The sequence below is a fragment of the Mus musculus genome, chromosome 7 (genome assembly GCF_000001635.26).
Source record: "Mus musculus strain C57BL/6J chromosome 7, GRCm38.p6 C57BL/6J".
In the NCBI taxonomy this organism is placed as follows: Eukaryota; Metazoa; Chordata; class Mammalia; order Rodentia; family Muridae; genus Mus; species Mus musculus.
Window position 1 is genome coordinate 143,874,672 of NC_000073.6, and position 26,440 is coordinate 143,901,111.

Sequence of the window (26,440 nt, forward strand, 5' to 3'; positions counted from 1 at the left end):
ATTCCACCTAGCTAGTCTATCTTTCCTTTGAGCTCTTTCAAACCCAAGTAGGCTCCTTAGCTCTCTTTCCTAGAATCCTGTTCTACCTGTTGTTCCTGCAAGCCCAAGGAGAAAATCTCTTACCTGGAGCTCCTTCCATGAAGGCTCTTCTAAGCCAAGAGAGACAGAGCCTATCAAAGGCCCAATTCCTAATCAAAGAACTCTCTAGCTCCTCCCCTATATCCTTGGCAGGCGGAACCTTGTCACCTTCAAGGTTCAGCCTCAAGGTGGGTGGCTCTAAGCCAAGTCAGTGGGGATCATTTCACCTTTACAATCTCAGGTAGCTCAAGGTCATCCAGTTAACTTTGCCTCAGGTCATACAGCAAAGACTAAAAGACCTCTCCCAAAGAACTTGCCTTAAAATAGGCAGGAACCTTCTGTTCTTTAGCATCTTATCTATGGAGGCTTTTAGAGGCAGACACAAACTGCATCTCTACAGGACACACCTACCTGAACCTGACAACAGCAATATCTATTTGAGCTTGTATATTTTGCTAACAATTAGGTTATCTATGTACAATAATCAAATATCCTATAACAGAGGGATCACTGAGGTCACCTCGATGGTCTTGAATAGGCACATATTATGTGATAAACTTCCATCATTGCTGGGCTTTCTCTGTGGCACCCAAACCTGTGGGAAGCCACATGTGCCGTTGCAGAGTGGCACTGACTACTGCTGGCCACCACGCATAAGATTGGACAAACAACCAATGTGTACATATGCAGTAAAGTTTTTTGCAAAGACACTGCCTGGCCCAGGCATGATAATGAGGTTCTGTAAGGTACTGAGAGTATAACCAATCAGATGTGAGACATGCAAATGAGGTATGATAATGAGGTTCTGTAAGGTACTGAGAGTATAACCAATCAGATGTGAGATATGCAAATGAGGTATGATAATGAGGTTCTGTAAGGTACTGAGAGAGTAGCCAATCAGATGAGGAACATGCAAATGAGGCTTAGTGCATAACCAATCCGGGTGTGAGACACGCCCCTCCTAGGCCTATAAAAGCAGCACCAGTTCTGGGCTCCAGGTCTTTTCGCCTCTACAGTCAAGCTCTCCCAATAAACGTGTGCAGAAGGATCCTGTTGCAGCGTCGTTCTTCCTGGCCAGTCGAGCGCGCGCAAGACAAACCACCTGAATCTCCACCTCACCCCTGAATTTTGGTGCATGTATCTGTCACCCATAAGACCCTAAAGACCCTTTAGACAGTGTTGGGCCTGTCAACCCCTGCCAGCCCCATTCCATAACTTCAGGCCTGGTGTATCATTGGAGATAAGATCACACTTCATCTTTCCTTGATGGTGAGCCAGAGGTGCTGGTTACAATTCATCCGTCGATGCTTTGGAATTAGTCTTGTCCAGAGCCTTTTCAGACATCCAGATCCCTGGATTACTATGTGCAATGGCAATACTTGCAGGATCCCAACCAAATCCTTTCATGTGTTCCATGTTATCTCAAGTTAGGCTACAAAATCTCAGCGTTGTCACCACACCAATTTCTGGGTACTGAGTTGCTTAAAGAATAGTGACAAGGAATCTGAGTATTTTCTCTGGAGGCACAGCTTCAACTTTTGCTACACAGTTTAAGATGGCCTTGAACTTTTGACACTGTTGGATCTATGAGGCAGGATCCATAAAGTTACATGTGACAGCTCACAGGCGGGAGGTTTATTTAGGGAGCCGGGGAGGGATACAGAAGCTGCCTCTGGGTGGAGAGAAGAAAAAAGGCATGTGGAGTAGGGGGAGGAAAAAGGGGACTTTTTATCAGGGATGTGGTACATGTGCAGGAGGACATTCAACAGGACAGTGAGAATGTGTAGCCTCCCCACAGCTAGTAATGCCTTGTCCTGTTGTCACTGGGCCCCTCTGGCTGGCCGTGGAAGTGCCTGATTGCTAACATTCCTCTCTTTTGTTTATTATAAAGAGGAGGAGCCAGAAGGGGAGTGATGATGAGGCTAAAGATGTAGGCTCTCACTTCCTGACGACTGGGGACAGTGTCATCTCTTTGGGGACCCTAAGAAAATTGGGATGGTGGCCAAGTCCTGGGAGAGCTGGCTAGTTAATTCTGTCCAGGATCTGTTGGACCATCTGTGGCTAGGAAAGTGCAGGCCCAGGTGCAGTGCTCTGCAAGGGTGGACCAGAGCACCTGTGGGTAGCTTCTCTGGAGCTGTCCTGGGTGCAGATTCTTAGTAAACTCCTGGACTTGGCAGGATTCTGGAACACATATTCATATTAGGGGTAGAAGATAAAGTTAAATAGGTTCAGGAGAAAAAAATTTTCTTAGGTGTACATTTGAAACTTGTAGGCTCATGGTCTTGATAGTTGAGGAGAGGAGAATCCCAAAACCAGAGAAAGGGGAAGATATTCTGCCCTCTGGGATAGTCAATGGGTGGGAAAATTAGTCTGTTATTGACAGAGGTGCTTATCCAGAGTCCATTTGACCCATGGGAGGTAGAGCTGAGTGGATTTCCTGAGGGTTACAAGAATCTTTTTTAAGTTTACAGAAAGAGATAAATTTTAGACATATTAAATTGTAGTCTGTACTGAAATCCATATTTTAGAAAAGGGTAGTAGTGATAGAACCTAGTGGGGAAACCCCCACTCAACTCCCGATTCGGCGTGCACCCAAGAATCACGAACAGACTACCATCTTGATGTAATTACATGAGGACGTTTAATTACGGAGCTCCGGACCGACGTGTATCCCACACAGGAGATAACGGATGTCGGCCACGAGGCTTGAAAGCTAGGGGTTTTTATGGGGTAAGGGGCTTTGGGGTGTGGAATTCAGCATAGCAACACACTATTGGCTTATTCAAACATTAACAGAAAGGGCATCAGGACTTTGTTTCTATGGGCCGGGGGCTCATCTTTGTTCACATAGCAACCAGTTGATGTATGACTTTACCCGGCGCCAAGGGGCAATGGACAGAGGGGAGGTTCTGGCCAGATGGTGTTGACTTAGATAATATATCCCTGCTGGTCCTTGCATACCTTTTTATCTTTACAGTCAAGATGTTTTTAGGAATGCCTTAACAGCAGCCCTGCCCTGGCATGCCTGGGGGCTGTTCTGCTTTGTTCTCAGTCCCAGGCTGGGGCAGTGGGCTCCTAAACAACTCACAAGTTACAATATTTCATCTTCCTTCAGTAGATAGCACATTTGTGTCACAGTCGAGGCTTGGTAAACAATTGTTTTGTTAATAACATAAGCACTCCTTAAGGTGAGCTCAGGAAAGACACAAAGCTTCCGTGAAGCAGAAGGGCAAGAGGGCTTCTTCCTCTATCCAGAAGGCTGGATGTATATAAATTTAGCATAATGAAAAACACCTGTAAGCCTATATTTAAAGGACAAAGAAAACGTAAAATCTTGAGCTGGTAACTATGATAGTGGATTGTATAGTGGAAGGCTTTACCATTGATAGACTAATAATTTATCAGAACTCCGTTGGCCAATGTTAGAACTCTGAACTTTCAAAGTCCTAATATAACAATAGCGAGGGGAAGAAATCGGAAGCTGTTTTTATTCCTTTTATTTACCTTAAGTCACCTTATCACCATCTAGGCTTTCATTTGTACTTATCAACCCTAAAACACCTTGTAGACCCTAAAATACTATTCTTAACCTAAGGTTCTATATCTTCATACCCTACATAAACTTTAGATTTTTTTTCCTATCTAATTATTTACTATGCAACACAGGCAGTGGATCACTTGGAACAGTCATTGTAAAAGGAGTTGAGGGGTTGTACCTACCAAGCATATCTGAGTTAAATAATAGGTCTGTCATTATCTTCTCTAAACTGTACCTTGTAATGTACAAAGGCTAAATGAAGTCTAATCTTGTAATCAACTGCTTCGGTTCTTTGCATGACTTCAAGTATATTTCTAAACATATTAAAGGATTTAACCATGTATAAGGTTATAGACTTAGCTTTCATGAAACTAGACTGTCATTGTAGCTTTTGATATTAGAACCTGCAGGAGGGGGAAGGGTGTGTAGTTCCACCAGGGCAGGCTAAGGACTTGGGGGTTCAAAGACAAAGTTCTCATGGGAGAGGAAAGAGTCACAGGCCAGGGCCCAAGGTGTCCCAAGGACACACGTAGGACTAGAACCAGTTGGTACAAGCTGGAGAGCCTGGTCATCCTGAGGCTAGTCAGGGACCAGGGCAAAGAGCCCAAACAAGGCAAAGTGCTGGAGCAGACACGGCTCATCCAATACCAGGATTTATGAGAGAGGAAAAAAAAAGGACCTGTGCCAGTTAAAGAGTAAAGCTTTGCCTGAGGCAAAAGGTCTATGGTGAGGTTGGATAGAAGGGTCAGCTACAGCCGGGGGTTCAAGTGCTCCCAAGGGTACCAGAGGGGTATCAGGTGCTCAATGGTCACTCCCTTAATAAATGATCCAGGAAAGCATTTATGCCAACCAGGAATGGAAAACCCACTAATTGGTCGGTGTTGGATACACAGAAGTCTAACAATCAGGTGAAGGAAAGCCAGCCTGTAGCAGGTGGACTGGGGAGAGGGTCCCAACCTGTGGCTTCATTCCCACTGTGGGGTGCTGTACTGGCTAGTTTTGTGTCAACTTGACACAGCTGGAAGTTATCACAGAGAAAGGAGCTTCAGTTGAGGAAATGCCTCCATGAGATCCAACTGGAAGGCATTTTCTCAATTAGTGATCAAGGGGGAAAGGCCCCTTGTGGGTGGGACCATCTTGGGGCTGGTAGTCTTGGTTCTATAAGAGAGCAGGCTGAGCAAGCCAGGGGAAGCCAGCCAGTAAAGAACATCCCTCTATGGCTTCCGCATCAGCTCCTGCTTTCTGACCTGCTTGAGTTCCAGTCCTGACTTCCTTGGTGATGAACAGCAGTATGGAAGTGTAAGCTGAATAAACCCTTTCCTCTCCAACTGCTTCTTGGTCATGATGTTTGTGCAGGAATAGAAGCCCTAAGACAGGTGCACAAGAACCAGAGAATCCTAATCCAAGTTCTGGCACCAAATGTTGGATCTATATGGCAGGATCCATAAAGTCATACAATTGGACAGGTCTTCTCACCTTGGAGGCTTATTTAGGGAGGTGGAGAGGGATGCAGAGGCTGCCTCTGGGTAGAGAAAAGAAGGAAAAAGGGGAGCAGGGAGGAGGAACAGTCCTCTTATCAGGGATGTGGCACACTCACAGGAGGAGGACATAAGGGGACACTGGGAATGTGTAGCCTCTCAGCAGTGATGCTTTGTCTTGCTAACATACCCTCCTGCCTCCCAGTCTGAGTGTTGGATTTCAGGTGTGCGTTACATGCCTGTTTTATGCAGTGCTGGGGATGGAGACTAGAGGGCAGGGCTTTGTGTATGCCAGGGAAACATTAGAGCAGCTGAGTGTTCCCCAAATTTTTTTCCAAACATTTTTGATTCTTGGTTGATGAATCTTTGGCTATAGAATCTGTAGATCTGGAGCTCAGCCGTACTCATTTGTCTGTCAGATAGATGACAGTTAGATAATAAATGACAGCAGAGATATTAGATAGGCAAGAGATGACCGAGAGGTACATAGTGAATGAAAAAAATAAAGGAAGGACATGACTACTCCTAGATATGGTGGAGGAGGGGAAAGTTTTTTTTTTTCCTTTCCTCATAGCTGAGGACCAAACCCAGGGCCTTGCGCTTGCTAGGCAAGCACTCTACCACTGAGCTAAATCCCCAACCCCGAGGGGAAAGCTTATTGTAAAAGGGAAAGAATAGCCAGAGACAAGGATATCTGGCAGGGTCCAGAGTGGACACAGCCAGATTGATCTGGGCCATGTGAGGAGGGAGGGGGAGAGGAAAGGGAAGAGGCAGATCAAGAGGTGCTGGGAGGGAGAAAGGTAGTCAGAAGAGCCAGGAAATCAAAACGATGGATTATATAGGAAAGGGCAGCTAGGATAAGTGTCCTAATTAGCAGACCCTGGGCTGGAGAAGTTTAGGGTAGAAGATGGCCTATGCCAGCCATGCCCTGTAACAGGTAGGCACTGAGGGATGCTGGGAAAACCTGGTGGCCAGGTCCTCTTGGATGTGTTAAATAGGCACCTCAGCCATTTGTCCAAAATTTAGACCTAACTGATACATGATGGATAACAGATAGATGGTAGATTGATTATGGACACAGAGACAGATGCAGAAGAGACAAGACAGACAGATAATAGATAATAAACAGGTAGTGAGATGAACAGATAGGTGGCAGGTGTAGATGGGTGGTAGATTTTACACAAGCACACACACACACACACACACACACACAGAGAGAGAGAGAGAGAGAGAGAGAGAGAGAGAGAGAGAATAGATGAGACAGAGTAGATGGTAAACAGAAGACAGAAAGATGATTTAGATCCCTAATAGATGTATCAGCAGATACTTACATCAATAGGTAGGTGATGGATAATGTCCTTGGACAGCAAACTGCTCACCTGCCATCTTCTCTCCTGCAGATTTGGCATTACTCCTTCTACCACTCCCTCCAAATTGCCCCTGAACAGCACCCTATCCTGATAACAGAGGCACCATTAACGAGCAAGGAAGCTAAATCCAGAATGACTCAGGTAATGGGGCCTGGAGCCCTGCAAGGCAGGGAGGGAGGATCCTGTTCTGTTCCAACCTGAAAGCCCCCTGTTTCTGCTTTGGGCCTCATCCTGGTTCTCACCATGATGAAAATGGAGATGGTGGTGGGCAGATGGAGTTTAAGGGTGGACCCCAATCTGTGAGTGCTCCCACCAAAGCACAGATGACAGAGCCCACCTTAGGCTGCAGTGGCTGCAGGAAGCTGTCCACGACCCCAACTGTCAGAGTCCTCATTCCAAGTCCCAGCTTCTCCTAAAGAGACAAGTGAATTAAACAGATGGCCAAGCTGGCACATCTGGCTAGCAGTGCATAGCACCCATACCCCCCAACCCCCATATGCAGGCACAGGGCCAAGGCATGATCTGCACATCTCAGAGGCCACTTAGATCTGGAAACAGCATTTCTACCCATCATGGTGCAGGTATGAGCTCACATCAAACCAGCCTCAAACCTGCTGTGGACACGCACCCCACCCCACCCCCAGTATAGACAATCAGAGCATGGGCATGGCTGGTTTCACTCAAAAAGCATCCAATGTCCATGAGGGTTTCAGCAAACTAGATTGGGAGAAGAGGGTGAGACTGTCCCAGCTCAGCTGCCGGGAACACTCCTCAACTGTAGCAGACAGTGGAGCAAGGGTGTGTGTGTGCTCGCCAAGGAGGAGGCCTGCGAGGAAGTGTGCAGGCAGAGTGATGAATAGCTGAGCTCTGTTTCTGCCTGACAGAGGCTTCAGGTGCAACTCTGTCTGGGTGGAGCCCAGCAGGACAAAGACACATAGAGATGAGGTTCAAGTGTAACCCAAGAGTGAAAAAGCAGATGATTGGCTCCCATGGCTGGGATTTCTCCCTCTTCTTCTCCTCCTTGGACAAACATCCCCTGCTCTCCTCAGCCCCTGACTGAGTATCACTTGTCTGTACTGACACTTACAGGTATACTCACTCACTCCTACAAAAAGGTTCAAGCACCCCTCTCTGGGGCCATGCCTGCAGACACGAAGGTGATCAGCCTGATCTTTGCTACAATTGTTACAAGTGTTAACCCTTGGATTTGACAGGGGAAAAAAAAAAACCAAAACAAACAAAAAAAAAAAAAAACAAACACCCAACTCCACCATTTTGAGGCAAATTTAAAGCAGGCATATTTTTTTCTTTAAAGGTTTATTTATTTTTATTTATATGGATGCACTGCAGCCGTCTTCAGAGATACATCAGAAGAGGGCATCGGATCACATTACAGATGGTTGTGAGCCACCATGTGGTTGCTGGGAATTGAACTCAGTACCTCTGGATGAGTAGTCAGTGCTCTTAAGCACTGAACCATCTCTCCAGCCCCCCTCCCCTGAAGCAAGCATTTATTAAATATTACATACTTACCAAGAGATGGACTTTGCTCAGGACCACTCCTCATAATTACCCATCTGGAATGGCCTCAAGCCTTGTGTTGCAAGAGCTTATAAAGTCAAACTTATAGGCCACTGTATTTTCCCATGAGGCTTTGTTATTTCCCAAGAACTACAATTCGCAACCTTCCAGGAAGTTAGCTGGTTCCTGGGCAGGTGGGGCTTGCAGGTTAATTTGGGGAATTACAGGAGGCATAATGCTGCTACAAGGCAAAGCTTAGTCAAACTAGCTGTTTGACTGACAGTCAAAACCAAGCAGGAGGAGTGTCCAAGAAACCCTAATTAGGGAGTAAGATTGCTGTGCCTAGTGACAGGAAGATATGCCCAAAAGCATGCTGATAATCTGAAGTCAGACCTTATCATAACACTAACCCATTTCCCAGTGCTGATACTATCCAGTAGCCAGAGAGAGGCAGAGGCAGGGTCCCCAGTGGACCTCACCATTAAGTCCTAATCCAGCCAGTCCTTCCACAGTCCATTATAGAAGTATCTAGAAGGAGCCACGGAGGTAGTGTCCTAATTAGCATTAACTGTTAATTTGACACAGCCTAGAGTCAACTGAAAAAAAGAGTCTCAATTAATTGCCATTATCAGATTAGCCTGTGGGCATGTATGTGGGAGATTGTCTTAACTGTTAATGGACTGGGAGGGTCCAGCCACAGGGGTCAGGGGGTGGGGAGTGTGTGTGGGGGTGGTGAAGGGGTGGGGGAGGGTGGGCAGCAACATTCTTACAGGTGTCTGGGTTGTATAAAATCTAGAAAGCTGGGGCTGGAGATATGGCTCAGCGGTTAAGAGCACTAACTGCTCTTCTGGAGGTCCTGAGTTAATGTAAGACAGCTACAGTTTACTTACATATAATAAATACATAAATAAATCTTTTTTTAAAAACATCTAGAAAACTAGATTGAGTATGAGCCAGCAAGCATTGTTCCTCCCTGGTTCCTGCCCTGATGCGTGGCTCCTCATGAACTTCCCTCATGGTGAACCGTGACCAGCAAGTATTCACCAACAAAACCCTTTCCTCCCTGAGGCTGCTTTGGTCAGAGTGTCTTTATCACAGCCACAGAATGAAGCTAGAACAGCCACTTCACAGCAGAGCCAGCTAGAGATGGCCGCTGCCCACCCCAGGCTTAGTCTCCCTGAATCCACAGCCTGCTGCAAGATGTACTCCTGAGCACGGGGGCAGTGTGTGCCACCTGGCCAGCCAGCATGCCAATCTTCCTCCCCAGATCCTATTCGAAACCTTCAACTTCCCCGCCCTGTACACAGCTAATCAAGCCGTCCTCTCCCTTATCGCTTCTGGCAGAACCTCTGGTGAGTGACCCTATGGGATCCCATTCTTCCCAGACATGCTGTCTAGTTCTTGGGTTTGGGGACACTCACCACAGCAGTGCAGTCTCTCCCAAAAAAAATAAAAGCATAGGAGGGGATGGCCATATAGGTCAGTAGGTAAAGGAGCTTGCTGCTGCAAAGTCTAGTGACCAGGATCCCACAGAGTAGAAGACTCCTAAGATTGTCCTCTGACACCCCCCCCCCAACACACACACAGGAGGCACACGTGCTTGAGGTGTTCATTTAAAAAAGCAAAGAGTACTCTTCAAGACTCATAGTGATCCCCACTTCATTTTTTTTAAAGGTGTATTTTATTTTATGTCTGTGAGTACACTGTCACTGTCTTCAGACACACACTAGAAGAGGGCATCGGATCTTGTTACAGGTGGTTGTGAGCCACCATGTGGTTGCTGGGAATTGAACTCAGGACCTCTGGAAGAACAGTCAGTGCTCTTAAACGCTGAGCCATCTCTCTAGTCCCCTCCCACCCCACCCCCACCCCTTTAAAAAAAAGATTTAGATCCTCACTTCATAATAAGAGCCCTGGGGGGGGGGAAGCAGAGTGAAGCAAAATTCAAAACAGTTGTGCAAAACTGTGGTCTTTGTTTTTTAAGAATTATTTTTTATTTTTAAAGTGTGTGTGTGTGTGTGTGTGTGTGCTCGCTCGCGCACATTGGCCTCAGAAACCAGAGGCATGGATTCCCCTGGCACTGGAGTTAGAAGCATTTGTGAAGCCCCTATCAGGTCCTCTGCTTTTAATTGCTCTAGGCCCCAAACTGTGGTTTATATGGCCCCTGATTGCAGAAACATCACTGCTTTGCTCTCTATTTCCCATTAGCTGGTTCTCCAGAGTTAAAATCTTCCCCACAGTCCCTCCCTAACTCCCCATCCTCTTGGAGTTCCAGATCCCCCTCTCCTTTCCAGATATCCAGGCTCAGTCACCCGGCAGTCCATAACTTTCCAACCTAAGATTAAAGTGAAAATTAGCAGTTGCCAGCTGCTAGCTGGGGGAGACAGGGCCCTGGTGCTTCCTCATCTGCGGTCCTCTGGTGAGCTCTAAACACACTACTGAAAATGGACAATAATGAATTATATTTTACACACACCTGGCTCTTATTCTGACTCCTTCCCTTCCTATCCTGCTCCAAGAGTACTAGACTCATATTTTTTTCTTTTTCTTTTTTCCTTTTTTTTTTTGTTTTTGGTTTTTCAAGACAGGGTTTCTCTGTGTAGCCCTGGCTGTCCTGTAACTCTGTAGACCAGGCTGACTCTGTAGACCAGGCTGTCATTTTTTTTTTCTTAACTGATCTCCTAAGGTATACTGAATGAAATTAACAGCATTAATGAGCTCTCAAAAAAAAAAAATTCACAGCCACACCCGAGGATCCCGTGGATGGAGCTGTGCAGACGTCGATGGTCTTTCACCCTGTTCAGTATATGGAGGTTCTTCCAGGCTGTCTCTGGTGTTGATGGATCGAGCAATAGCTCGCTTGCTCTTCTTGTTGAGCCATGGTAGTGTGGTTCCATGTTAGGGATGTGCCAAGCTTCTGGCTACTTATCTGTGGCTGTCCATTTGGGACGTTTCAGATTTGGAGAATTATGATAAAGCTATGAACATTTACAAGTCTCTTCCTGTAGCATGTGGAACAGCGGTGTGGCCCTCCATGGTTACTCTTCTACTGTGTGTGACAACATGCTAGGCAGAAGCAGCTTAGGGAGGGAAGGGAGGACTTGACTCACAGTTTGAAGGCACTGTCCATCTCTGCAGGGAAGGCATGGTAGTAGGGGCGTAATGTTGGCCACATTGCAGACAGAGATGGACGCTGGTGTTCAGCTTACCACCTTCTCTGTATTCAGCCCAGGACTCCAGCCCACGAGATGGTGCCACCAATAATCAGGGTGGGTCCTCCCCTCTCTATGAACCCAACCAAGAAGCTTTATCCCTGATATGAGTCGTGTCTAGTTGACAATACTAACTCTTCCAATTGCCATCTATTGGATGGTCAGTCTTCTCCTCCTCCTCCTCCTCCTCCTCCTCCTCCTCCTCCTCCTCCTCCTCTTCCTCCTTTGGTTTTTCGAGACAGGTATAGCCCTGGCTGTCCTGGAACTCACTTTGTAGACCAGGCTGGCCTCGAACTCAGAAATCTGTCTGCCTCTGCCTCCCAAGTGCTGGGATTAAAGGCGTGTGCCACCACTGCCCGGCTGGATGGTCAGTCTTCTTATTGTGGCCATTCTCACAGAAGTTCAGTAGTGTCTCCGTCTGCTTTTAATTTGTGCTCCTCTCATGGCCAAGGACACTGAGCAAAATGGCTCTCGAGTGTTTTACCAGATTCTCATGAGTTCACCTGTGTGTTATGACAGCTCTTTCCAGTCATGCTCGGAGAGCTTTCATCAGGTTCGAGTGACACAGAGCGGTGTTCCTACCCAGGTTCCACTTCTGCCCACTGTCTTCTCAACAACAGGTTTTCATTTCTACAGAGTCCCATTTATCAATGTTTTTATGTTTGGTGCCACACCCAGAAATCATTTACTGGACCCAAAGGTTTTCTGATTTCCTCTAGACATTTATAGAGTTTAGTTTAACAGTCAGTTGTGGTCTACTTTATTTGTTTGGATTGTGAATGCATCCCATAAGATAGGACTGAAACATGTGCACTGCTAGTTCTGTGGTGTTTCTTGAAAAGACCCCTCTTAGCTATGGACAATGGATGGGTACTAAGGCAGGGAGTGTCACTCTCCTTTGGGATGACGATGACAACAACAATAACAGCACCCACAGCTCTGACCTTAAAGGAATAAGAGGTCACTTATTGTGGAGCCATTTTAAGTGACAATGGCCAGGAACATAGGTTACCCCAACTTCCATCTTCCAATGTGGAAGCAGTTTTATAGATCAAAGAAAGTCAAATCAAGGCAAAATTAAAACACCTTGGTGGGTACATCAGAGAAGCAGCTACAGTGAGATGGGGGATGCTTTTCCATATGCTATCTGATGGTATTCTTAGCTTTGGGGTTGGTGGAAGCTAGTGGGTCTGCTAAAGTAATAGATTCCAATTTTTTTTTTTATCTATTAGTCACAGACTTTAGTTCCAACACAGGTGGGTAAGGAAAGGCTATTGTAGTGGCTAAAGCCAGCCTGAGATAAGGTAGTCAGTCACTGGACCTGCAACCTTCCAGTATCTCCATAGTAACAAAGTTCTAATCAGTCAATCATCCTCTGAAGACACAGCTTTCCAGACGTTCTCCTTGTTCTCCTTCACAGGAGATATGGCTGCCAGTAGGTCTCCAGTCCCTCAGTGCATGCCCTACACCCATGGGCATATGGGCAGCACTAACTGGACTCAGGGGTTATCAATAACAAAAACAATGTGAATGACATGAAGTTGGAAACAAGAGAGGGTGAGGTACTAGGAGAATTGGAGATAGGTAATGAGAGAGATGATAGAAATGCATTGTGTAAATACACACTTCCAAAGAATAAATACAAATATTAAGAAAAGAAAGTAGGGGGCTGGAAAGATGTCTCAACAGTTAAGAGCACAGGCTGCTCTGTTAAAGGACCTAGGTTCAGTTTCCAGCACCCTCAGGGAGACTCACAACCATCTGTAGCTCCAGCTCCAGAGGATCTGAGTCCCACTTCTAGCCTCCTAAGAAGGGCACCAAGCAAGCATGTGGTGCGTACACACATGCACACACACGCAGGCAAAACACTTATACACACAAGATAAAAATAAATAGATCTTTTTTTTAAAAAAGAAAGAAAACAGGAGAGGCTTATTGGGGACCAGGGACAGAGACAAGAGGACAGGAGGAACTGGAAGATAGAGAGCAAGACCAAGCTAGCAAGTATAGAATTGGCTCAGTGAAGCCTGTTATTTTGTGCCATTATTAAATGCCTAAATAAATAAATAAATAAATCCCTTTCCTTCCCTTGAAAAGCCCGTGTGCTTTTTGAAGATGAGCTTCCCGAGTATTCACCAGCTGACTCCTGAACCCATGGCCTGTTCCATCAATCTTTTTATTGTTTTCTTTCTGATTCTAGGTCAATACCAAGTGTTCTTGATATCATGGCTCATACTGAGTCTTTCAAAGAGGTGAAGTTTGTCTTACCCTCTCAATGGCCTGATTTGGAGATGTGGGCTCTGTTAGGTCTTCAGCATTCCTGCATTGATTTTAGAATCAGCTTGTCAGTTTCTAAAAACAAGTGAAACCAAAAACCAAGGAAACAAAACCCCTTAGTGCCACACCCCTATAAAAACCCTCAGCACCACATCCTACAGTATCCCTCAATGACCCAACCCTACGTAAACCCTCAGATCCACATTCCTACAAAAGCCCTCAGTGCCACACCCCTACAAAAACCCTCAGTGCCACACCCCTACAAAAACCCTCAGTGCCACATGCCTTTAGGTTCTGCTTGGGGATGTGTTGAAAATGTGGTCAACTTTGAAAAGAGCCAGAATCTTACAGGACTCTAGTAGACCGTGGCAAGTCTGAGGGGTCTCTGGGTCCTTTATGGCACTGTGACAGGGTTTTGGGTGTCCAGGCCATGCTTGTCTGTTGCCAGACTGACACACAGGTTCTGATGCTGTTGAAAGTGGCACTATTTGTTATGGTTTGAGTATGAAATGTCCCCAGCAGGCTTGAGTTCCTGTGGGGCTGTCAGCTGATGGGTTTGGGCAGTGGCTGGATCCCAAGGGCTCTGATTCCTGATGGAGTCACAATCCCACAGTGGCTGGGAGGTGATGGGTACTGAAAGCAGGGTCTGGTTGGAGGGTGTTGGTCATGGTGGCATGCCCTTACAGGGTCTGTCTGTCCCTTGCTTTTGTTTCCTCTATTTCTTGTCCACCATTTATGAGAGTATCTGTTCTACTAGGCCATGTTCCTGCCATGTGCTAAGCCTCTCCACAGTGGGGCCAGCTGCATGGACCATCAGCCAAAACCCCTCCCTCCTTTTAAATGATTTCTCTCCAATAATTGTCACAAGGATGAAAAGATGAACATATTTTGATAAAAAGTGAATGTGTCTCTGTGTGTGTTTTTGAGCACATGCATATTTCTCTCTTTGTGTGTGTGTCTGTGTGCATGCATGTGCTTGTGTACTTGCACATGTACATGTGAAGGATAGAGGTATCGAAAGTCTTCCTCAGTAACTCTCTGCCTTATTTTACTTTTTAAAAGACCCTGTCTTGGCTCAGTGGACCTAGAGTAGAACTAACTGGCTGACCAATGCACTCCAGGGACCAACTTGTCTCTATCCCCGATCCCTAGCTACCCAGAACTAGGATTACAGACTGTGTCCCCATTCTCAAGATTTACACAGATGCTGAGGATTTGAACTCAGATCCTTAAACACATGCTGCAGTCTCTGGCCAACTTCATCATTTCTTCCTTTCTGGTTGCTCATTGCCATTGCACAGACAGTTGATTTTTTTTTCATTTTGATATTGTACCCTTAATACTCTAATTAAACTAATTTTTATATATTTTGTAAGGTATATTACTTGGCAAATATATATTCTTTCTTTGTTTGGTTCTATTTTCCAGACAGGGTTTCTCTGTGTAGCGCTGGCTCTCCTGGAACTTGATTTGTTGAGATCAGGCTGCCCTCAAACTCAGAGATCCACCTGCCTCTGCCTCTAAGGAGCTGAGATTAAAGGTGTGTGCCTGGCAAATGTATATTCTTTGAAAATTTTAAATTACATGATTTTATTTATTGCATGTGTGCTATAGTGTAAGTGTGAAGATCAGAGGACAACTTTTGGGAGTTGATTCTCTCCTAAGATCTATCTTATAGGTTCCAGGAATTGAATCCAGGTCATTTGGCTTGGTGGCAAGTGCCTTAAACTGCCATCTGGCCAGCTCCATGGCAAATATATTTTTGACAAATAACTTTACTTTATTATTTCCAAGCCAGATGGGCTTTTTTGTTGGTGTTTGTTTTTTAATTTTGTTTCATTCTTTTCTATTGACTGCCTCTGCCTCGCTGTTCTGAGTGGAGGTGATGAGGATATAAATCCTTGTCTTTCCCACAGTTTCAGAGGGAAATCATCCAGCCTTATAATGTTAAGCTGTGGGTTTCATATTTCTTTACCAATTCAAGAAAGTTGTCTTGTGTTCTTGTCTACTGAGAATTTCTTCTTTTAATTGGGACTAAATATATTGGATTTTGTCAAAATGCAATTTATGCAAAGTGATGTTAGTTTGACAACTTGCTACAGTGTAGAATCACTTGGAGCTAGAGTCTCAGTGAGGGATCTACCTTAGGTTCGCCTGTGGGCGTGTCTGTGGAGGTTATCTTAATTAAGTTCATTGATATGGGGAGACCCAGCCTGCTGTAGGTGGTACCATTCCCTAGGCAGGATGCCCTGAACTATATGAATGGGAAGCTGGAACTGAGCACAAGCAAGCGAGTTACCATGTGTGCATTTGTTTCTCTCTGGTTTTGACTGTGGATGTGATCTGACTAGCTGTCTGAAGCTTCTGCCTTAACCCAACACCCCCATATGGTGGACTACTACCTGGACTTGTAAACTGAAATAAACCTCCTTTTCTCTTAAGCTGCTTCTGTCAGGGTGTTTTTATCACAGCAACAGAAAGGAAGCTAGAACATGTATTTACATTGGTACAATCATATGGCTTCTTTCTTCCTGTTTTGTTTTGTTTTGTTTTGTTTTGTTTTTTGAGACAGGGTTTCTCTGTGTAGCCCTGGCTGTCCTGGAACTTACTCTGTAGACCAGGCTGGCCTCGAACTCAGAAATCCACCTGCCTCTGCCTCCCAAGTGCTGGGATTAAAGGCCTGCACCACCACTGCCCGGCTTTCCTCCTCTTTATGATGATGACTTAATATTGATTTTGAGTTGTGGAACGAAAGCCATTTAATTATTTTTAAACTTGTTGAAATCAATTTTCCAAAATTTCAGTTTGGAGTTTTGTGTCTGTGGTCATGAGTGACAGTAGTCTCCTTGTGTTCTCCCATCTTCCAGGGACCATAGTGTATGTGTGCATAATGGCCAAGGTCTTGGGAATACACTCTGTCATTTTCAGCTGTTGCAGCTGAGAAGGAACCAACTCTGTCCCCTGTCACAAGCTGGAACAGGGAGCCCCCTGGACTTAACCTTGCTAAATTGAAATGTGCAGTTCTTGATCTCCAGGCTCAACAAGAAAGAGAACCACCCAGACCTCAGTCAGCCCCAGGAACTACGGTGTCATATGCAATAGGCCCTTACCATGCACCCCTTAGCATGTCACAGCCTCTCTGAACTAGCAAACCTGGAGCCCTTGCTAACTAAGCACACAACTCTGTCATTATGTTCAAGCTTTCCCAATGCAGGGCAACCTCCCAGAGAGTCTCAGTGCCTACCCACGCACAGGCAACACTTCTTCTTTTATCTCTTTGGAAGCTCTTGGTAAAATTGCATGCTTGACTTAGCAAGAAAACCTACAGGCTTATATCCAAAGCTAGTGGTCAGCTTTCATTCCAGTTCATGTCCCTTGGGAAGAAGCTGGCTCCTTGGCCCCTCCTCTTTCCCTTCTGTTATTTCCCCTCCACCACCCCTTCCTATAGAACTAACACTCACCAAGGCATGCTGTGTACCCCCACATCATAATGACAGACTTTCTTCTTATGTAGGAACAGCTATTGAATCTGGAGATGGGATGACCTACTTCGTGCCTGTCATGAATGGCTATCCTTTGCACTTGTCAACCACCAAGCTGGACATAGCTGGCCAAGACCTGACTCTATACCTCATGAAACTGTTGTCAGACAATGGGAATGTGTTAGAGACCATAGGTAGGAAACAACTATTCTCAGGCAAATAAACCTGGGTTGTGGATAATGTCCTTCACTCTCAGTGCGTATGTGTAAAGGTGTATTCAGAGACTAAAGGACAACCTCAAGTGTCAGCCTCAGGAATGTCATCCATCTCTTTTGAGACAGGGTTTCAAAAGAGGATTTCAGGATTTCCTGACGGCTTGGGGCTTGCCTATGAGGATATGTATGATATTCTATTGCAGAGAGTTGACCAGTATCCCATAAGCAGCAAGAGCCTTTCACTAGGGCTTAGACAGGGTTGTTGCAGTAAATCTCCAACCCAAATAAGCCCATGCAATGAAAATAGGACTCAATTAAAATGAATACAAGCTGCATGCATAGATTGGGTAGATCTATCACTACACTACTATATCCCCTAGCTGTAAGATCCCTTATAACTTGTGGTATCTCCAGGTCACATGCTTCTGCTCCATTTCCCTTCTACCTCCTCCTCTTCCATCTTCCTCTCACTCCATCCTCTCCTTGTCCCCCCTCCTTCTTTTTCTCTTTCTTTCTCTAAAACTTTTTGCTCCACCTTTCCTTCCACTGCCCAATCACCGGCTCTAGCCTTTATTTTACAAGTTAAAATGGGGAGAAGGTTCACATGAAGTCAGCTGAGTACTGATTCACTCCTCATCTGAAGCAGCCCCTCTTGAGGAAGTGGAATTAGCATCAAAATACACACAGCACCAGGGCAATCCACAACACAGGGAAATGCTTGTCCCCTTTGTGCCTACTTCCTGGGCTAGAGTCTTAGCTTATACAATATGCATGACACTGGTACCCAATAGGCCACTGGCCTTTCTGGTCTTAGACAAGAAGCCCTAAAGAAGAGCGTCAATTAGAACAATGATGAGAACTGCTCAGGCTGGAGTCCTTGCATGTTCTTGGCTGCCTACTCTTAGAAAGATTGTGAATGAGGATCATCCATCTGGTCTCCTAGGACACTCTCAAATGCTGATTATGCTCATCCTTGCAGATGAAGAAAATAGAAGTTTAAAAAGGGTAACAATGAGAGTGAGAGAGAGAGAGAGAGAGAGAGAGAGAGAGAGAGAGAGATACCAAAAGAGGCAAAAACCAGGTGAAGGAGGAAACATTAGGATACAACAGAGTCCCTGTAGCCAGGGAAGGGAAGGCAAGTAAGGGAGAAGCAGACAGTGCAGAGGAACCTCCAGGATTTGGAAAGAGGATGGAAGAGACACAGGCAAGGAGGTTGGGTTAAGCCAGGAGTAGCAGCACATAGATCTAATCATGGTACTTGAAGGTGGAGGCAGGAGGATTAGCATTCAAGGACATCTTCAGCTACAAGTGTGCTGGAGGCCATGAGACCCTGTTTCAGAAGAAGAGGAAGAGAGGAGGAGAAGGAGAGGGAGAGTGGGCAATTGGTGTAAAAGGAAGAGGAGAGTGTGGGGAAGGGAAGGAAGAACAAGAAGAAGAGGATGAAGAAGAAAAAGGGGGAGGAGAAATAGGAGGAAGGAAATGAGGAGGAAGAGTTGGAGGAGGACTTAGAGAAGGAGTTGGAGAAGATAGAGGATGGAGGAAGAGTTAGAAGAGAAAGGAGAGCTGAAGAAGGAGATGAGTTGGAGGATGAAGTAGAGGAGGAAGAGGCAGAGGATGGTGGTTTTCAAGTGGAAGTGGCAGCTGGCAGTCTGCAGGGCAGGTGGGGCCAGCAAGTGAGCAGCATAGGGAATCAGGGAAGTCCCTTTTAGTCAAAGCTCCATGACAACAGATACTATGTGGAAGCCTGGTCAAAAGCCACATCTGGCTTTCAAACCTGTTGTCAGAAACCTAGGAAGGGAAGGATGATAACTTGCCAGAGTTTTCTAAACAAGGGTTCTCACCAGCTGTGGTCACTCCTCCTGAGAACCCACAGGCATGGGGCATTCCAGAATACCCAGGTAATGAACATGAATCGCATTTTCTTGGCCCCACAAACACCATACACAGCAGGGTTACATCTTAGGGTATGCTGAAGAGATCCAGCTCTGTGCCTCTTGTGCAGAAGAGGTTACTTCCCCATGCTTTCTGTCCTTCTAAAGCCTGGCCCATAGCCTGGCCAAGACCCTGCTGAAGGGGTTACATGGACATGGTGGTTGCCTAAGAGTGGGCCATCTCCCATATGCCTACTCCCACAAGTAGCACCCTACATGCCCTTGCTTCTTGGTCTTGCCCTACAGCTGACCTCGAGTACATCCGAGACCTGAAAGACAAATACAGCTATGTGGCACTGGACTACAACATGGAGATGTCAAAAACTTCAGCACCATCCTTCCAGAAGAAATTCACACTGCCAGATGGCAAGGAAATCAACCTAGGGCAAGAGGCTTTCATGTGCTCAGAGGTGCTCTTCGACACCAGCCTCCTGGGTGAGTCGTCTCAGGGGGCAGTGGTCCAATAGACCCTTGGCATAGAATGCTGTCAGAAGGAGGGTGTGGTAGTGTGGTGGCGGGGCATTCTGCTCTAGGATTCTCCTGCTCTAAAGTCTCCATGGTGCTGTCTCCCACTCACTCCTGTTACTTTGCTGACCCCTCAATTCCTCCCCAGAAGTCTTAGTCCAACTGCAGATGGGATGAAGGGCAACCCCAGCACTTGCTTCCATAGCATGCTATTTATAACTCTGCCAGTTCAGGAGACTTTAAAATGGAAGAATGAAGCCAGTTAAGGCAGAATTACAAGGCACAGACATTTGTGAGAACTTTAAGCATCTGAATGGCCAGTGGATTTTTATACTATTATTATTAACATTATTATCATCATTATTATTTTGTGGTTTTTTTTTTTTTTTTTGAGACAGGGTTTCTTTGTGTAGCCCTGGCATCCTGCAACTCACTCTTTAGACCAGACTGGCCTCTTTTTTTTTTTTTTTTTTTTTTGAGACAGGGTTTCTCTATATAGCCCTGGCTGTCCTGGAACTCACTTTGTAGGCCAGGCTGGCCTCGAACTCAGAAATCAGCCCGCCTCTGCCTCCCGAGTGCTGGGATTAAAGGCGTGCACCACCACACCCAGCCAGACTGGCCTCAGATTCAGAGATCCACAGGCCTCTGCCTCCTGAGTGCTGGGGTTAAAGGCATGTGCTACCACTGCCCTGTTCCTGAAGGTTTTTAATGACTGTTGGCTTGGATTGGTGTTAATTGGTCTTCTCATTGCTGTGGGAAAAAAATTGCCTGGCAAAGGCAACTTAAGAAAAGAAGTTTGACTGATAGTTCAAGGTTATTTCCTATCAGGAATGTGAGGTGGCTGGCCACACTGCATCCACAGGTGGGAAGAGGAATGGATGCTGGTGCTTGGCTCCCATTCTCTGTTATACCGTGTCCAGGATCACAGTTCATGGTGTCACCCACATTCAGGGTGGGTCTTTCCTCTTTAATTAACCCAATATAGAAACTCAGACGTGCCTAGATGCTTGTCTCCATGATTCTAGATCTTTCATGCAGACAGTATTAGCTCTCAGAGTCACCCTCTCTCTGGAACAGTGAGTGATATAGCCCAGCCAGACAGTGGTGCACATTGGGATGCAGAAGCAGGAGGATGACCATGAGTTCATAGTCAGCCTGGGCTACACAGTGAGCCACTGTTTCAATAAAAAGAAAGCAATGGACTGTGAAATCCCCATGGAAAAGGAAGGTCACAGAAAACCACTGTTCCCTATGATCTAAGTCTTCAAGTCATTTGTGTCAAATGTGGACATACTCTGTGGCTAACGGGGCTTAGCTCTCTATTCTGTGCTATATAGTACAAAGCGTGAAGTCTTTTCTCTGCTTTTGGTGTTTGCTCTGTAGCCCAGGCTAGTCTTGAAATCATTATATAGTCTAGGCTTAACTTAAACTTGTGGTAACCTGTCTGCCTCAGTTTCTCAAGATGTGGGATTGTAAGCATGGTAGACCACACAGTTTTTAAAAATATAATACATGCCACTGTGGAGAAGTCATTAAAGTACTCCCCAGAGGCCAGGTGGATCCCAGAGAGGAATGAAGCCTCAGGTTCCTGATGTCAGCCGAGCCCTCTGCCAGGCACACCTGAGGCACTCCATTGTATTAGTTCTTCAGCCTTCACATGATCACCCTGTGCAAGGAGTGAGGGGTGCTGATTGGCATGCACTGCCCCAAGGAACATGAGCTATAGCTACATGATATGCATATCGTTCAAGGCTGGTGTCTGTTGCTTGCTTATGGAACATGTGACAAGTGAAAACAGTTACCTAGTGGCACTTTCCAAGGCTGAGTGGGGACATTGCCCTAAAAACACTCACAAAACATGTGGCACCAACCTTGTTTGAACCACCGGGGGTCAACTCTTGTCAGTGATAGTGCTGGTAGGCCAAGCTTGTGACCCACTTGAAGTCCACCGAACCTCAAGATTCCTGGTGGCCTTGGGTCTATTCAGAATCTGGAAGGTATCCCTCCCTGAAATACTAAAAATGGGGAAGCCTCTGATCCCAAAGCCTTCTTGTGCATTTCCCCCAGAGAGAGCCAACCCAGGGATCCACATGCTCACCCTGGAGAGCATCATGTCCTGTGAGAAATCCCACCAGAGGACTCTATTCAATTATATCGTACTGACTGGTGGCACCAGTGCCTGTACTGGCCTACGATTCCGGATGCAGAAAGAGATGGCAAAGGTGGTCTCTCCAGACTTCTGTGTGAAGGTATTGGCCCAAACCTCACCGGAGGCCTTCAGGGGTTGATCCATGAGTAGTTCTAGATTGGCTAAGGTCTAGGAATTGCACCAATCAGCAAAAGTGACAGAAGCCCCTGGCATTTACATGAGAGAAAGAGAGAGAGAGAGAGAGAGAGAGAGAGAGAGAGAGAGAGAGAGAGAACAACAAACTAATCTGGTGTGGGAGGAGTGGCAGATGGGAAGGGGCTGCAGCCTGCAGGGTGGGCAGTGGCAGAGCTGGGGTACTGAATCTGATCAGAAGGTGGCATCATGGCATCAAGGATGATGAGCTATGGGGGTCAAGACAAGCATATAGGCTCCTTTTTGTATTTTACATGAACATGTGTGTATGCATGTGGACATGGTTGGCATGTCTAGCTTCATACATAGGTTCTAAAGATCTAAACTCAGGTCCTCTTGCCTGAGCCTATTTCTTTAGTCTTCTTCTGAAACAGATCTCACTATGTATCCCTGGCTGTTCTGGAACTTGCTGTGTTGATCAGCCTGTTCTAGATCCTCCTGCCTCTGCCTCCTGAGTATTAGAATCACAGGCATTTACCACCAAGGCTCCCATAACTCTTAATTTAAAAAGTTAATTTTCTATTATGTGGGTCCTAGGGATGGACTAAAATTGTCAAACTCAGGCAGGTGTGTTTCCTGGATAGCTTTCTAGTTAGTCCAGGGTGATTTTTTTTTTTTTTGATGTGGGTCTTCTCCTCCCTCTAGGTAACTGCCTCTCCATATGCCAAGTATAGTGCCTGGATAGGTGCCTCCATCTTGTCTTCCCTCCCTCTGTTCAAGGACATGTGGATCACAAACCATGAGTATTTGGAAATTGGCCCTTCTGTCATATTTAGAAGATGCTTCTGACTGGTGGATTTTGGGTTCCATCACCTGAGCCAACATCATCATGCCTAGGCTGGGCCTTAGCCATACTGAGCAGGGCATAATCAAAACAAGCTCAGAGCAAGGCCTCCTTTCTCCTGAAGGACAGTAAAAGTGTGTAACAAGGGCTGACTCTGCCTGGTGTCTGGGTGGCTCCTGTAGCATGCCAGTGCAGCAGGCACTTATTCTTCTGGTGTATTGGTCAGGATAAGTCAACAGTGCTGCATAACAAGCACCCCCAGTTTCCAGTGCCACAAAGTGTGGTTTGCCATCACCCTGCTGCCTGCACCCTGAATTAAGGGTCACCACCCTCACTTGGGACCTTCTGGTAAAGCCATCTTCATGTGTAATTTTGTCACTCATTATGAGTTTCTTAGAACCATTTTTGTTGCTGTAACAAAATACCTGATACTTGGTAACTTATAAAGAACAAAGGTTTATTTAGCTCACAGACTCAGGAACATGACACTGGCCTCTGTGAAGGTGATGTTGCCTTATTAGAATATGGTACAAAGCATTGTGTGCTGAGACAGTAACAGTGAGACAGTAACAGTAAAGTTGAGTCTTCTTCCTCCTTTTTCTTCTCTTGTCTTTTGTTGTTGTTGTTATTAGGAGCCATTTTATTTTTTCCTCCAACATAATATTTTTATTGATTATTTGGGAGTTTCACATCATGCACTTTGATCACACTCACTTCCCATTCTTCTCATGTCTAACCTCCTCCCACCTTTGTGACTTCCCTACCCCGCAAAAAAAGAAGAAAGAAAGAAAAAAGGGAAAAATGTGCTCCAGTGCATGGTCAAACTCCCAGTGGTCAGCCCCTTAAAGACAACTGAGTTCTCTACCTGCACCCCTGCCAGAAGCCGTCAACTGAAGAGCTACATTTCAGCATCCACATCACAATTTTTAAGAGTTCTCCTTGATGGCTTCCTGTTAGGCTGTTACGTGTGTGTGTGGGGGGGGGGGTGGGGGGAGTTCTCTTATTATAATGCCGCAAACGCCATCAAGGGGCCCACCCTTACAACTTCATTTAACCCCAGTTTCCTTCCAAAGCCTCCAAATAGCATTAATATATAGATATGGGGACTTGGTTTCTATAGCAGTTTGAATAAGTCTGGCCCCCATAGATTCATGTTCTTGAATGATTGGCCCATGGAGAGTGGCAATATTAGAAGGTGTGGCCCTGTTGTAGTAGGTGTGGCCTTATTGGAGGAAGTGTGTCACTGTTGGAGTGGTCTTTGATGTCTCCTCCTATGCTCAGGCTCTGCCCAGTATTAATTGTACCTTCCTCCTGACTGCCTTTGGATCAAGATGTAGAACTCTCAGCTCCTTCTCCAGCACTATGTCTGCCTGGATGCTGCCATGCTTCCTACCATGATGATAATGGATAAACCTTTGAAATTGTAAGCCAGCCCCAACTGAATGTTTGCCTTTATAAGAGTTGTCTTGATCATGGTGTCTCTTCATAGCATCCTAAGATATCCTAACACCAGTGACTGAACTTAGGAGTCATCTGCTGGGTTTCACTGTCAATGAGGAGACACGGGGGTGTTTATCACAGTTAATAGACACAAGTCACACAAAGCCACACTTCTACAGGAAGGAGGGGAGTTGTGTGGCACAGGGGCTGGGAGGGGTCTCCACCTTTCAGGGAATGTGGTCTTCCTGGGGTTGCTGTGAGGTCAATTTCATCAGGTCTGACTATAGGTGCAGAAACTACAGCCAAGGGAGACAGGATCAAGGCTGTAAAGGCCGATGTAAAGGTCCACACAGGGACTTGAAATCTGCAAATAAGTGAGTGGGAACACTGGTGACTGAAAACAGAAAATGTAGACTGACACATAGTAAGGGAGACAAGCCTGGGCCTTAAGGAATGAATCATTCCGGTGCACTTTCCATCTGAGGTGTGTTTAGAGCTCACAGATAGTCAACAGGCACTAGGCCCTGTCTACCCTAGCTGGCAGCTGCTTGCCTAGGCTCTCAGTTCATCCTAGGTTTGAAAAGTCACAGGCTGTCTGCTAGGTGACTGAGTCCACAGATCAAAAAGGAAGGAATCTTGAGTCCTGAGCTAACAGGGTAGGACTCCGGGGAAGGGGGCAGCACTAGATATGGGGAAGATCATGCCTCTATGAAGAACTCAGCCAATGAGAGATTTAGGGAGCAGAGAAGTGCAATTAGGAATTTAAAAGCATGCATTTTGTGCCAGCAGCAATGTGCCAGCCGCTTTTGCCTTTTCTCTAAGCTGACACCCAACTCTGCAAGGTTAAAATAATAAACTGTTCCATTTTCACTCTCCAGGTCCCTGAGACTCTTACAGTGAAGTGATGCACTGTGGGATCTGACAGCAGGGAGCACAAGGTGGTTACTGTGACAGGGAACATCTCTAAATTAGGTGCTGGTGACTCAGTGCATAACTGAGTCTGTCTAAGGCCCCAGTGCTGTGTCATGAAGCCCAGGTAGAGGCTTGGCACCACTGCAGCTCCTCGACAGTAGGTGATGCCGTCGGAGACTACTGGACCTTCTGAGGCAGACTCCGAAGCCAGCCAGTCTGACGACTTGGAGAATCAGACATGTGTGAAGAGATGGTGGCCACCATTCTGTCTGTGCCGTCTGATTGAAGGTACTCCTGAACTGAACAATAAATGAACAAAGCAGCTACCTACTGACTAGCAATGTTGGTTCATCAGATGCCCTTTAACCTTGACATCTAGGTACTCCTTAACCTTGATAGGCAGGGGTCCCATAACCATACACCCTTTTGACCTTCACTGAGGTCCCTTTAACCTTGATAGTACACGTTGGGAAGCCACTTGCTGTTGGTTCCTTCATAAGCCATGTCTGTAAACCACGAGGGGACTGCAGCACCACCGTTGAGAGGTCCCACCCACCCCACAGTGGTTCTGCCCGGCTCCAGATCCCCAGAGTCCATGGTTGGGCTCCACGCTTCTTTTTATGGTGCTTAAGACCAAAACTCCAAAAACCTCAGGTGGAAACATAGCCTCAGTCTGACATAGCCATGATGTCACCCCCGGGGGAAAGTCACCGGCACCACATACCAGCAGACCTTCCCACTGGACCCCATGTCTCAGAGGCACATCCCAGCAGCAGGACCCTGTCTGTGTGCTCCCTTGCTGAACTCTGAGTGTTCTGAGCCAGGTGGTGCTGTTTTCCCCATAAATACTTGCATATCTGCAGCAATGGGTTCTGTGCCACTGTGGCTCTCAGACCTGCAGCATCAGATCTCCCATGGGCTTGTAGAAACATCCTGGCCCAGGCCATCATTCAGGGGAGGAACCAGGAACTAAGAGCTTAGTCCCCAGAGACTCTGTCCTTTGAGAAACCTAGATTAATGAATCCAGGTTTCCAATTTGGGCTGGAATCCCTGAATTTTAGAGCTGACCAGTAGATGTCATCCTAACACTGGTTGCCAGATCCCATCCTGTCATGACTAGAAGGCTGGCGGTTTCAAAGGCTTCTTGGTGGGGATAACAGAGATACCAGGGATCACCTCTCAGCTTGCCTGTCCATGCCTCTGGGTTGGTCAGCCTGCCTTGAACGGGGTGGGGGTAGAGTAGGGGATGAGGGGTGGAGGGAGGTAAGGAGAGCACAGCTTATGTTTGGCATTAGAAGAGGGATCAGGGGTGGGAGAGAGCCTGTCCTTGACAAATATCCAAGGTCAGAGCCTCCAAGAAGGGTGCTGTGTTGGAAGCTGAGGACTAGACCTGAAG

The 26,440-nt window shown here is 46.3% G+C and overlaps 1 protein-coding gene across 12 annotated transcripts in view; it reads left to right on the forward strand.

Moving 5' to 3' along the window:
• The window catches only part of Acte1 (actin, epsilon 1), a 33,207-nt gene extending 7,834 nt beyond the window's left edge, over positions 1 to 25,373 (forward strand). For 3 of the 12 annotated variants that reach the window (NM_001369837.1, NM_001369834.1, NM_001369835.1), the window contains 6 exons: positions 6,495 to 6,605; positions 9,253 to 9,337; positions 16,989 to 17,150; positions 19,349 to 19,537; positions 21,635 to 21,816; positions 22,554 to 22,841. In NM_001369837.1, the coding sequence (NP_001356766.1) occupies positions 6,495 to 6,605; positions 9,253 to 9,337; positions 16,989 to 17,150; positions 19,349 to 19,537; positions 21,635 to 21,816; positions 22,554 to 22,697 (873 nt within the window). In that variant the 3' untranslated portion in view covers positions 22,698 to 22,841. Of the gene's footprint in view, positions 1 to 6,494; positions 6,606 to 6,966; positions 7,046 to 8,918; positions 9,338 to 16,988; positions 17,151 to 19,348; positions 19,538 to 21,634; positions 21,817 to 22,553; positions 22,842 to 25,010 lie in introns of those variants that run through there. The other 9 variants (XM_006508666.1, NM_001369836.1, XM_030241966.1 and 6 more) reach the window with 7 other exon arrangements.
• The last annotated feature ends 1,067 nt before the right edge of the window (positions 25,374 to 26,440 follow it).